This window comes from Chaetura pelagica, unplaced genomic scaffold, assembly GCF_000747805.2.
Source record: "Chaetura pelagica isolate M959 unplaced genomic scaffold, ChaPel_1.0 scaffold610, whole genome shotgun sequence".
In the NCBI taxonomy this organism is placed as follows: Eukaryota; Metazoa; Chordata; class Aves; order Apodiformes; family Apodidae; genus Chaetura; species Chaetura pelagica.
The window spans coordinates 78,522-90,693 of record NW_009951801.1 but is presented as its reverse complement, the minus strand read 5'-3'; the positions used below and the strand labels follow the sequence as shown (position 1 = coordinate 90,693).

The following is a 12,172-nucleotide window of genomic DNA, read 5'->3' as shown; positions in this document are numbered from 1 at the left end:
AAAAAAAAAAAAAAAAAAAAAAAAAGGAGTAACAGCCATAGGACTAGAACCTGGGGACTGGACACATATAACCCCCAGGAGAACACCAGGTTCATTTTCTCCCAGGCTCAAAGAATATTTAAATTATCCCACTCTGAGCAGAACAGATTCAGCTAAAGAGCAGCCTGTGAACACCACAGTCCATACAGCATGGTAGCCCTTGGGAGGTGCTAGTACAGGCTTAGGCCACTTTCAGAAAGGATAGCAAGTAGCTTGTTTGCCAAATAGAAGGAGGTGGCCCATGCTCTGCAAACTGGCAGAAGGGACCACCCACTTACCTGAGATTCCTGGCGCATGCTGACCTCCTCTCCTCCATCCTTCTCCATCTCCTCCTTGCTTGGTGACCTGGATACATATTTGGTTTTGTTCACAGATTCCTCAACCACCTTTTTTTCAGTCTCTTTCATTATTTCCAGAGACTCGTGTGTTGTGCTGCTGTTTGACATCTTCAGAGTCCTGCAACGTAGCAATGGACACCTGCCAGAACAGGTGACAGAATGGACAGAAGAGAGTCAGGGGGTGGAGAGAGTTTCTATCCAGAACACAAACTTGCACACATGAGTTGTAACTTCTTTGTAACTCATCTTGTGTATGAAGGCCCCAAACGAAGCACTCCAATGATAGCCCACCCGTTCATCTCCTTGGATGCAGCCCTTTGCAGCACTTGGCTGCGCCTGACCTTGCAGGAGTTTCAGTGATTCTCACCAGACTCTGGAGACACTGGCAGGATTGAACAAAGCCTATGCTTATGGTTAGATACATCAGAAAAAGTAGTAGCCAAACAAAAACAGCCAAATGACATATTAATATGAAAAAATGCTTCCTGAGAGAGCTGTGTTGAATTGCTTCCTTTTGATTAGCAAGAACACAGACAGACGACAGAACCCCTGAAACCACCTCTGAATTAGAGCAGAATCCAAAAAGGGCAGCAACATGTGCCTCAGTCTGCTGACAGTCTTCAACAGTAGTGAAAACGTCACATATCCATTCATCAAATTAAGTACTAATTTCAAACCAGTTGTCTAGAATTGAAACATCAGCTCTCTTGACTAACTCAAAGCAGGCCTCTTTGAGCTTGAGTGAGGGCTAAACCAGCTTACGCAGGACCGTGGAGGGATTCCGGTACTGAGAAAAATGTTTGTAGAGACGCAGCCTGTGTAGAACCCCATGTTCATCCTGATGACAATCAAAGAGGCTGGATAAACGCAGAATTAAAGGCAAGCCCTTTGAGACAAGTTTCCAAAAAGGGGAAGCCTAAATTTAAAAGAGGCTCAAAAAGAACTGGGCACTGAAAAACACAGCTGATATTTAACAACTTGTTCTATTAATTACTTTTGCCAAACATGGCTGAAAAAGAGTGAGATCTTGCAGAGATTTAGTGATTCTTGGCTCTGCATGGGAACTGCTAATATTAATTAACTAATTCAGCCTCATTCCTCTTTAATTTGTGGGACTGCTGAACATAAAACATACATTTGACTGTTATTATAGCTATTTGAATCAGTTTCAGACACGGAAAGAAACAGAGCACAATCAACTGCTTCTAGTTCACAGATTCTTATAGGAGTTTGTAACAAACTTTTTAAGATATTCAGGGCAGAAAACGCTCTGTATTACAGGAAAACCCCATGGCTGGGTTGGAGCCAGAGAAACCACAGTACCATGCCTAGGAAATGATGCCAGCACTGCACTGCATCCCAGTGAGAGGATGGGACAGAATGCGTACTGAAAGAAGGAGGAAGCTACAGTCACCTTAGCTTTCCTTCACACCTATCACAGCCTGTTCTAGACTTATGATAAGCTTTCCCCAGAAATAAGACTCACTGCCGTCGGGTTCAGAGTCACAGATGGGAGAATGATTTCCAAGCACGTATGTGGCCTCAAATGCCAGTTGGAGAAGAGGGTGAGAGCACTTCAATCTGCTATTCTGAATGCTCATCAGTGTAGATCCCTGCAATGCATGGATCACCTGCTGTTCCCCACCACTCCCTGGCACAGTTCCAGGGGACAGCGAGCAGCACCACTGACAATCCCATTGACAGGCATCTCCTGGAGCACTCCTGCAGGAAGTAGCTTCCCTCAGCCATCACTGAGGCATCCATCCTCCAGCTCCGAGGGCTTGGCCTACATCCTGGTGTGCTTGGTATCCAGCAGTTGCCAACAGGAACTGCAATTGAGCTCCCAAGTTTAGAGCAAGCATGCTGCATGTGGTGATGAGCCCCCACGTGAGGGAGCCGTGCTCTGCTGCCATGCCTCTGACACAGGGAACTAGGTCAGAAAAGGAAAAGGGAACACTTGCTTGATTTGCATGCCAACCTCCTTAGTAGGAGTCTGGATTATGCAGGGGATGAAGCTGGTAGACTCTTGCCTTACCCCTTCCCCAAAATGTTCCATGCTGTAGGAAACTGTTCCAGCCTTGTGTCCAGGTCAGGAGCCTGGCTTGTTAACAAGCCAGGAGGATCTGTAGTAGATTTGGAGAAGGGTGGCAGGAGAAGGCACCTGAAATGCACACATGACACTTATCTAAAGGGGGAATTTCTGCACTGAAATAAAGGACGAGATTTTGTACAGCTCATTCTCTTTCCAACAGCCACACTCTTAAAAAGTTTTTACCCTCGAGCCAAACACCTCAGTCAAATTTGAGAAGGGTGATGGGACCTTTTCTCATTGTACTGCAATGTAACTTTGGCATCACAACAAAGGGAGTATCGTTATCTCCTGTCTCCTCTCCCAAAAAAGACTACTCAGAGCCACTGAACTGACACTCGTATGCTGCCCTTTCCTGATTAAACTTCCATCCCCGACAACAGTCCTCCAGGATACTTCCCTGCATGTAAAACTCAAAGATACAAACACTGCCAGTGCTTCTTCATAGCAATGCTTTCTAGAGGAGGTTTCCCTTCTGTATGAATGAATCAGCTCTGCTCCCCCAGGACAGACGTGGGATGCAGTGAGGGGGTGGCAGACATGATCTGCTGTGACAGACAGCAGCTTGCAGAGAAAGTGGAAGTTCAGAGGACTTGGTAGGGTGGGTGGGACTGAGCTATACCATGCCAGGGAGATTAAAAGACTACATATATGCAACTATAAGGAAGCCACAAAATCTGTCATAAGAGGACAAGACAGCAACTGAAGGTGGGTGAGCTGCCATTGATTTTTTTATTTGGGTCTGGAGGCTAGCAAAGCAAACAGGCTAGTCAAGGCAGTGACAGTAAAAACACTTTGTGCATGCTGGTCAAGGGCCAGGTGAACAGCTAGCCAGGATGGATTTACATCCTCCTCTTCACCCTGAAGGGGAACATTGAATTCCACCTCTGTTGCCTTCTTGCTCCATGCAATTTGCAGCTGCCAAGCCATGACAATGCAGGCAGCAGCTGGTCCTGGTTAGGCAGGGAACAGAAGCAAGAAACTTCTGCTTTTGCAGTTAGGATGGAGTCAGCAGCAAATCTTGGAAATGTGGGAAGCATACTGATAAATACACTCTCTTCCTGACCTTGTTTCTCTGAGTACAGGCAAACTCCTTTGAGCTAAATGAGGGTGCAAAGGAGACATATGGCTGCTTAGCAGCAGTTGCCTACATGCATGTCCCACAATGCGAGAGAGTTAAGCTACCTCTCAGCTTTTAGGGGGAAAGGAAACAAGTTTGAGTGGGCTCCACTTTCTCAGCTCCTGTCCAAAGTAAATTACGAGCACTGAGAGGAGAAGAACGGGGCAGGAAGAGGTGACCCAGCTCAACAGAGGTTTTCTGGTGAGACTGGTAATTAAAATCAACAAACCAGCCTGTAAGGCTGAAGGGGAAAGCAGTGGCCTTTTTCCAGCATCTGAGTCTTTCACTTCACTGCGTAAGGCTTTAGTATTAGCATCATATATCACTGAGTAAGTACCTTTTGCAAGGTTAAATGATGATGCTCTTGTGAACCATTTGCTCATTGGCTTCCAGGTCAACCAATTGGAATCACAGCTCCATGGCAACAGGCTCTATCACTAGGAGCAAACAGACAAGTTTGGGGGGTGATTTAGATTCCCCCTAACTCCTCTTCCCCAGCACAGAGCCTGCAGCAGAAAAAGGTTCTCACAGGAGACAGTGGAGGCGAGGTGGAGAGGGTGCTGCAGATTCAAAGCATTAAAGCTTCCTCAGTTTGACTAAGTCAGGTAGCACAGTGTTTCCTCTCTGCACCAAGGGATCTTCAAGAGAGGCTTTTGTCTTCTCCTTTTCTGCCAGGGCACAGCAGCTAGTAAATTTTTTACTTTATTAAAGGACACCTACCAGATGCAACATGAGGCTGCAATGAAAGGCTTTGCTAGTACAACCAACAAAGGCCATGTAGCTCCTGAAACATTTCCCTTCTAGGGTCCATTTGGGCTCACAGACTGCTCCGCAAAATTTAAGATGACTGCACCCACACTGCTGACTGGGGCATCCCCAGCATTCCATATAAAGTCTGCAGGCTCAGTTCGAAAACAAAGAGGTAAAGAGCCTTCCACTGCTCTCTCCCTTTGCCTTTTGTTGCAGAAAACGGCTCCCCACCAGAGGTAACAGCTCTAGCTAGAATGAGCACTTAGTTCAGCGAGAAAGCCCTGAAACCTTACTCAGAAATACTCAAAAGGCAACTGTCTCAGCCAATGAAGCAACCTCTCATGAATTCTCTCCACTCCGTTATTACCAGTTGAAAAGAAGGGCTGCATTCTTCACTACCATACAGTTCCTACAAAACCTAGCAAAAAACCCAAACCAAACACAAAAAAAATACACCAACAGAAGGACAGATGTATTTGACTGCACAGCGCATAGACTCCCAGTGCTTAGTCATTGCTTTAAATCTTAATCTCCACCCCCACATTACATCAAAAGAGGTGAAATTGTGATGCAGATGGAAGGGTTCGACTTCAGGTGGAAAAGGGGGAAAATAACATATGAACAAGGGAACAGGAAATGCAGGTGAGCTAGAAAGCCCTCCAAGTTAATTCTGCAGAATATCAGGGTCTCCAGAATATCCTTCCCAAGTAATTCTAAGGAAGGCAATATAACACCAGTAAAATTGCTTTTATCCACAGCTGAGGAAAGCCCACGTTATCAAGTTCTACTTCACATTTGCTGAGCAAATGGCTACAGCAGCTTAAGGTGCTAATGGCTCTCCAGGATGATCACGTAACTAACATCTGTGTTGTTAGGCAAGGCTGCTAGAAGAGAATCCCTTCAGAGGGGCCCATCTATGCACCTCAGCAGAGCCACTGCTTTTGGTTTTCACTGGCTTAAGCTCAAGGGCTACTGGGCTTGTTTCACCAACTGCAATCCCTAGGAAAAGGCCAGTGTCTGCAACAGACTAGCTGTGGTGACCATGGTTAACCTCTGCATCTTTGGCTGAAGGTAGGAATTGGAGCCTAGAGAAGAGATGTGATCCTAGAGCTCCTCTTAATTTCAAATACTTTTTAAAAGGCTGTTCACTAACTAGTACAGGTGCAGTCAGCCCTGTTAAACGGCACAATGCCCAGTAGGTGTGTTAAGGGAAACATCTGAATTATGACCATGGCAGTAGTTTTCAGTTATATGGAACATGCATAGTTTTCATTATGTAGAACATCTCAAACCACATTATAATTTCAGAGGGAAGAAAAAGAATCAGTTATTTTGTTACCTTTCTCAATCAACGCAAGCACTAAAATCAGAATACTTGTCAACTTGCTATTACTGTACTCCAAGAGTGTGACACAATTGTGGTGTCACAACTGCCAAAATCATCTTCATGTGATACATGGGAATCAAATGTGCCAGAACAATCAAGGTGGGTTGACATCTGAGGAAAGAGACTCAAAAAGATACAGCATGCTTTGCCTGTGGGCTTCGAAAGCCAAACTTTGATAGTGTGCCATTTCCATCCGGATGCAACTCCTGGTTTCTATGCAGAACTCTGCTGTCACAGCTGAGTCTGGTCCCTTGGAAAGCAGCAGGCAGGACACACCACAGTACAGAGGGCCTTTCCAGCACTGCGCTGATGACTCACTGCATGTTTGACAAACTGCATTCTTGTGAGCAGGCTACTACCTCCCCAGGGCAGGTTTACTTCCCTCACCTTTGTGAATTACCTGCTTTATCTAGGTATCTTAGTTCATCAAAATAAGGGGCAGCACCTCAGACCCTGGGCAGGCATGGAAGCAGTAAGAATGCAGTAGGACCTCCCTTGCCTTTGGAACCACATCACCCCAGGGACAGGTAAGCACCTACATTACTGCAGTCTGAGAGTTGCTATTAAAAAAAAAACACATCTTGCCTATATACAATGGAGTACGTTTCACTAAAAATGAGTATTTCAGCAGAAGACAAAACAAAAAGCACCACTTAAATGAAAATACATGGGGCAGAGCAGCTGTTGTGAAGCGAGCACACAGCAGAGGTAATTGGCTGCCATGCAGATGAGCTCCAGGCAGGCAAGCTCCATTGCACCAAACAATCAGGAAAATTCCACTTTAAATCAAGTCATGGTTGCTTCTCATTTAACCATCAACACAAGAACAAGGCTCTCTTCATACCGGATTTGAAGAAACATCTGGACCTAGAGACAGAAACTTCATCAAATCTTGTAGGGTAAGCAACACAGTGCCCTGGGCAGCACATGGAAGGCAGAAGTCCTTTTAGGAGTGCTAAAAGTGTCCATTCTTCCCTGTGAGGGAAGGAAACTGAAGATGCTGTTGAGGCATATCTGAAACATGAATGTGTCCAGACACCTATGCAATGCCTCTATGTGCTCTGGAGAGGATTCTCAGTTTTAAATCTGATGCTCATTGTGTTGAGATCCAGTCTCTTGCAGAAGGAAAAATTATTTCTTTTCCCCTCATGATGTTCCCACTCAAGACAGGTCTTTGCTTCCTGCCCCAAAGGCCAAACTGTTCTTTATGTGCAACTTAAATTGTTAGTTTTCACGTCAGAGCTGGCTGAATTTCAGTAGCAGAGGAGATAACTTACATTCATAACACAGCCTTGATCCTTCGGAATGGGAGAAAATATCAAACCAAGGAAGGATTCCCTACTACTTAAGAGGGTATGCCAGAATAACTCAACATGTCCTGCCATCCCCAGGTGTAATGCTTGGAAACATCCCTGCCACATGAACCAACATGAAGGGGAGAAATGACACATCAGTAAAGCAACACAGATTCTTTTCATTTGCCAGAAACACAAAGGTGGCGATGTCCACTGCATCAAGTCAGCTGCCTTTACTGACTCATCTGAAGGACTCAAGGGCTCACAACCAAAGGAAAACAGCAAAATAACAAAGAAAGAGCATGCTGGGTTTTTTCACCCCATGCTTATTGGGAGTATTAGCAACAGGAAGAGCTGCCATATGCCTGACAGGAAACTTCAATGTAGACTTGACCAATGTGTTCACAGAATCCAGCTTTCTTTTTACTCCCAAAGCAGCCTTTATGCTATGCAAGATCACAGCTTCCATCTGGTTTCTGCTGTGAAAAGCTGGCAACACAGAAAGAAGGCAACCACTGGATTCAGGCATGCTGGCGATCTCCTGGAAAAGATAATTTAGTTCAGCATCAAAGCCAGAGGCTGTAAAGATCCCCACATCCTACTGAAAGCCTGCTCCCCACCCTAATGAGGCTTACTGCTCGACTTTTAATGCATGTTTCCTTTTTATATGCATCAAGAGGAGAAAATGGTGTGTGGAGGGAGGCATAACATGAAGATGCAAGTGAGCAACCATGACAAATCATGAAAAATCAGTTTAAAATAATGCATCCGTTATTGACTGTTATGGCACCATGCACTGTAATAGCTTTTATGTTCAAAGGACCTGCCAAGAAAAGGAGAATGGAATTCTGATAGCTGACAGTGGTATTTCCCTGTCTCACCACTGAGGCACCTTGGTAACAGCTCTTTGCAAGACAGTTCACTTGCATTTCAAGCCCTCTAGTGCCCTAGCTGGGAACACCAGATGCAATCAGCAACCCAGTATATTTGCTGCTCTACAGTACTTCTGGGTACGAAAACCTATTAAGCACTTTGAACTGGACGGGTGAACTTTGCTTGCACCTGTTTTGTGGGCATGGAAAAGGACATGCAGAGAATTCCTGCCACAGTTACCAAATGCACACAGCTCTACAGGCCTTCCAGAAGCTGACAGATTGGATAGGACAACACTGGAAGAAAGGAATCCACTGCAGAGGCACCACAGGAGGGCTTGCAAAGAGAGTTCAAATTATACTGAAGAAAGCAGGTTTAAAAAGTCTCAGCCTTAAAAATTCTCTCAGCCTGAAGTTCAGAGCAATAGCAGCCATCTTCAGACCTTTTGTTTTCCCCTCTGTTAGTCTAAGGGAATATTATTTGTTTTATGACAAAAACCAAGCAAACAAAAACCAGTAATGCTGTTCTTCTCTTTTCCTTTTATTTTGGGAGCTGCAGAGAAGCAGAACAAGAAATCTCTCATCCCTTGTTTACAGAATCTGGGGTGAGGAAAAACAAACCCAACAGGTAATAGTTAAAAAGTGAGAGAAGCACAGAAGCCATTGATATAAACGGTTCTTAAGAAGAAAAAGCTTACATTTGGTCCAAACACTGAGCTGTAAATTTTTGTGCACAGTTCCTCTAAGGGTCCCTACGCAGAATGGTGGGAAAAGGAAAAGATAAATCTGAGCTGAGAATCTCCCCATCAGAGTTCCCTTCTCCACTTCACACCGGTTTTCCTTTCCCCACCATGAGCTATTCCTGTATTCATTCAAAGACCAGGGAACTGCTCCTGTGACGTCAAAGCAGTTTCCCAGCAACAATTAATGAGGGCTGTCCACCACAGGGGTTTCCTGAAAAACTAGCAAGGAATTATCCACCTACTTTCTACAGTGTCAAGATGCAAAAGGACAACATTGAACAGGAACTTATGTTAACCCTTCCATGGCTCAGAGGAAAACCCAAGCACAGTTCCCATTGACACATGTCCTAATTCTTTTGGAGAACCCCAAGCAGAACTCCTTCCACCTAAACCCATTCATAATTAAATATTACATCAGGTAGTAAACATCAGAAAAAACTTCTTTACCGTGAGAGTAACAGAGCACTGGAACACGCTGCCCAGAGAGGTTGTGGAGTCTCCTTTGCTGGAGACATTCAAAACCCGCCTGGATGTGTTCCTGTGTGATGTTGTCTAGGTGATCCTGCTCTGGCAGGGTGGTTGGACTAGATGATCTTTTGTGGTCCCTTCCAACCCGTAAGATTCTGTAATTCTGTAGGAGACACTTGAAGATACAGAGGTTGCAACTAGGCTCAGGAAAACTAGGCTCAGGAAAAACAATAGCAATAGCTCTTATTCTCTTGCTGGTACACTTTTCTTGTGCCACGCCTGTGTCAGTTAGATGCATAAGCACAAACATTAAAAAGCTGGATAAGAGAGCAAGTTATTACTCAGCCCAGCTTACTGTTGCCTAGCTAACAAAGCAGATCCTAAAACTTTACTAATAAGACCCTAAGCATTCCAGCTCCCAGCAACTTCACCTTTTGGCTGCCAGCAGCAAAAGTTATATTTGACAGTGAAGGGTGAGTCTGAAGAGCGGGTTCCCACAGCCTTCAGCAAGATGAACTCAGCCTTCACCTGCTGAAGTGCTCACCATTCACTGCAGCAGCTCTTCCTGCTGTTTGCAGATTCTCAAGCCACAGGTGATGTTTCCAGTTTAAATAAGCATTTTAAAGACATAAAGGGAGGGGAGACAGGTCCAACACATCTAAACAAAGATCCTGCAGTACAGTAACTGACTAATACCTCAAGCCCAAGAAAAACCATCTCCTAGCTCTAAATATGAAATGAAGGGAGCATTATTTCCATTATCTTGTTTTTTAGGCAGGACTGGATGATGAACATGTGTGAGAAGGAGAAAAAGGCAATCCAAACTCCTGATTGCACTAAATCCAAACACAATTCAGTAATAGGTTTAAAATAATAAATAAATGGGGTTAACATATAACACTAATATAGTCCTACAGAACACCAAATTGCATAAGCTAACCTGAAAACGTCATATGGCACACAGCCAATTAACTAGTCAACATTTATCAACTAGCCAGCTTCGAACAAGTAAATCCATTAAATCATTAATCAGCAGAAGAGCAGGAAGTATTTTGTCTTTGCAAAAGTTAACAGAAACTACCCAGGGGCAAGCTGTGCAAACACCAAGCTAAGACACAAGGACAACCCATGAGGCTGTCACAGGGAACTCCTTAATGACATGGTACAGTGTGCTTATCAGGGATTCCCCTGTCTCCTGTAGATGCATCCCCAGCACCACAAGAGGAGGAAGAATAAAGCTCATCTCACACTCTCAAGTCCCAAATGGGATTATAGAACCACATTCTTTTTAGTAGAGCACCATCTTAAATTAACCACATCAAGCAGCAGAAATTCTACCACTTACTCATCAGACACGAATTATGTCAGGTCCCCATCCCCCAACCACTCACATGCATTTATACCTATATTTTGCATGGTGGGGGTATGGGGAGACGAAAAGAAAAATCTCAGGTAAACCTTTCTCAAGACCAAAATAATCAAAGACTTACTCTCAAAATAAACTGACTGTGGTGGTTTTGCACTCCCATCAGGTCATCTGTTTTCCGATTTCAATGGAGACTTCATTGCCACAACCACTTCTAAAGGAATTTTGCCAAGATAATATTGCTTCTTAGAAGCCCTCACCAGCTCCCAACGCTAGATAAAATGCTAGCGATCTTTACTGCTGCTACAGCAAGCTATTTGCTCTGACAAGCAGCTCTGAAGCAAAGCAGAGCCCAGCTGTTCAGAGGGATGTCGAGAGCTCTGCCAATAGCCACATGCACACCCCCCTCCTGCTTTCATTCAAATACTTCAATGGAACTGCCTCCTCACAGCGCTGAGAAAGCTTTAAAGACACAGTATCCTTCCCCTGCCTGGCACAGCAGCAACACAAATGTAAGTGCAGGAGCAAAGGACCCAGTAAACATCAGCATCTTCCAGAAGAATTCAAGTGGACTACACTTTGCAGAATGCCCTACACATACTCAGGTAGGTTACAGGCAGTCTTGCTTCACTTCTATCATTGTTGACATAATGTTACCAAGGGGTCAGTTTGTAATGGTTTCATTTAAATTATTTTTTTCTTCCTCATTTATTACTGATTAAATATTGAAACAGGAAATAAGAAATGGAAATGGCCCTAGAGAGACTTTAAAACACTCAATTGCTTAAATTTTTCCCAGAAAGGGCTTTTCCATCCCAGACCTGGCAACTCTACAGGTGCACAGAATGTGATGAAGTCTCCTCTCTATATTATAGCTTACTCTCATGCACACAAGGCAGTATTGCTGAGTGTCACGCACACGCAGACTCTGTGATGGATCAGAAATTGCTTCTTGTTGGATTATGGACATTTTCTGACTACAGCTCTAAACACTGGTCAACAGCAGGTATGTGTCATTCTTATTCTGCACCAATGGTTCCTGCTGTCCCAGGCAAGTTGCCAGCAGAACTCAAGAGAGTGCACTCCTGTGGGGTCAGTGCTGACTTCAAACATTATCAGCTCAGTCAGCAGCTGGTCTTGAGGTTCCTTGCTTAGGCTGAGCTCTGGCAGTGCTGGAGCTAACAGCAGAGCAAGGGGTAGCAGGGCTCACAGGGCAGCTGTCTAAAGACAAAAGCTTTGACAAGAAAGGAGATGAAGATGAGAAGGCAGAATTAGCTCTGGGTTCAAGGCGACAGAGAGGCTGAAGTGAGACAGCTGAAAAAAGGTTGAGATACATAGCTTTAACTGACAGCATCCATTGCAAATGGTATAGTGCGGTGCTGGTAAAGCCTCTTCAGGACTTGCCTTGACCATTTGTGCTAAGTTAATGCTGTTTCTTCTGAATGGACCCTTACTACAGCCAAAGAAACAGTCCAGTAAAGCTTTTAAAAAGCAAGGAGACAGACAACAGAAACCAGATACATTTCAGCTTCATGGCAAACTGAGGTTCAAGCTTGTAAAGAAGTCCTGCTCTGAAAAGGACTTAAGTTTAAATGTATGCCTGAGCTTCTGTCTTAACCTGCTTCAAAGCGTTCTGAATGAAGCCTGTCATACCCATGCAGAAAGCAGCTTAGCTTTCCTGGCCAGCTGTCCTCCTCTTCCTGCT

General features: G+C 44.5%; 1 protein-coding gene across 1 annotated transcript in view; it reads right to left on the bottom strand.

The window, feature by feature from the left end:
* The window catches only part of R3HDM2 (R3H domain containing 2), a 23,287-nt gene extending 22,802 nt beyond the window's left edge, over positions 1-485 (bottom strand). Inside the window, exon 1 of the mRNA XM_010007473.1 lies at positions 318-485. Within this exon, the coding sequence (XP_010005775.1) occupies positions 318-485 (168 nt within the window). The remainder of the gene's footprint in view (positions 1-317) is intronic.
* Positions 486-12,172: the final 11,687 nt, after the last annotated feature.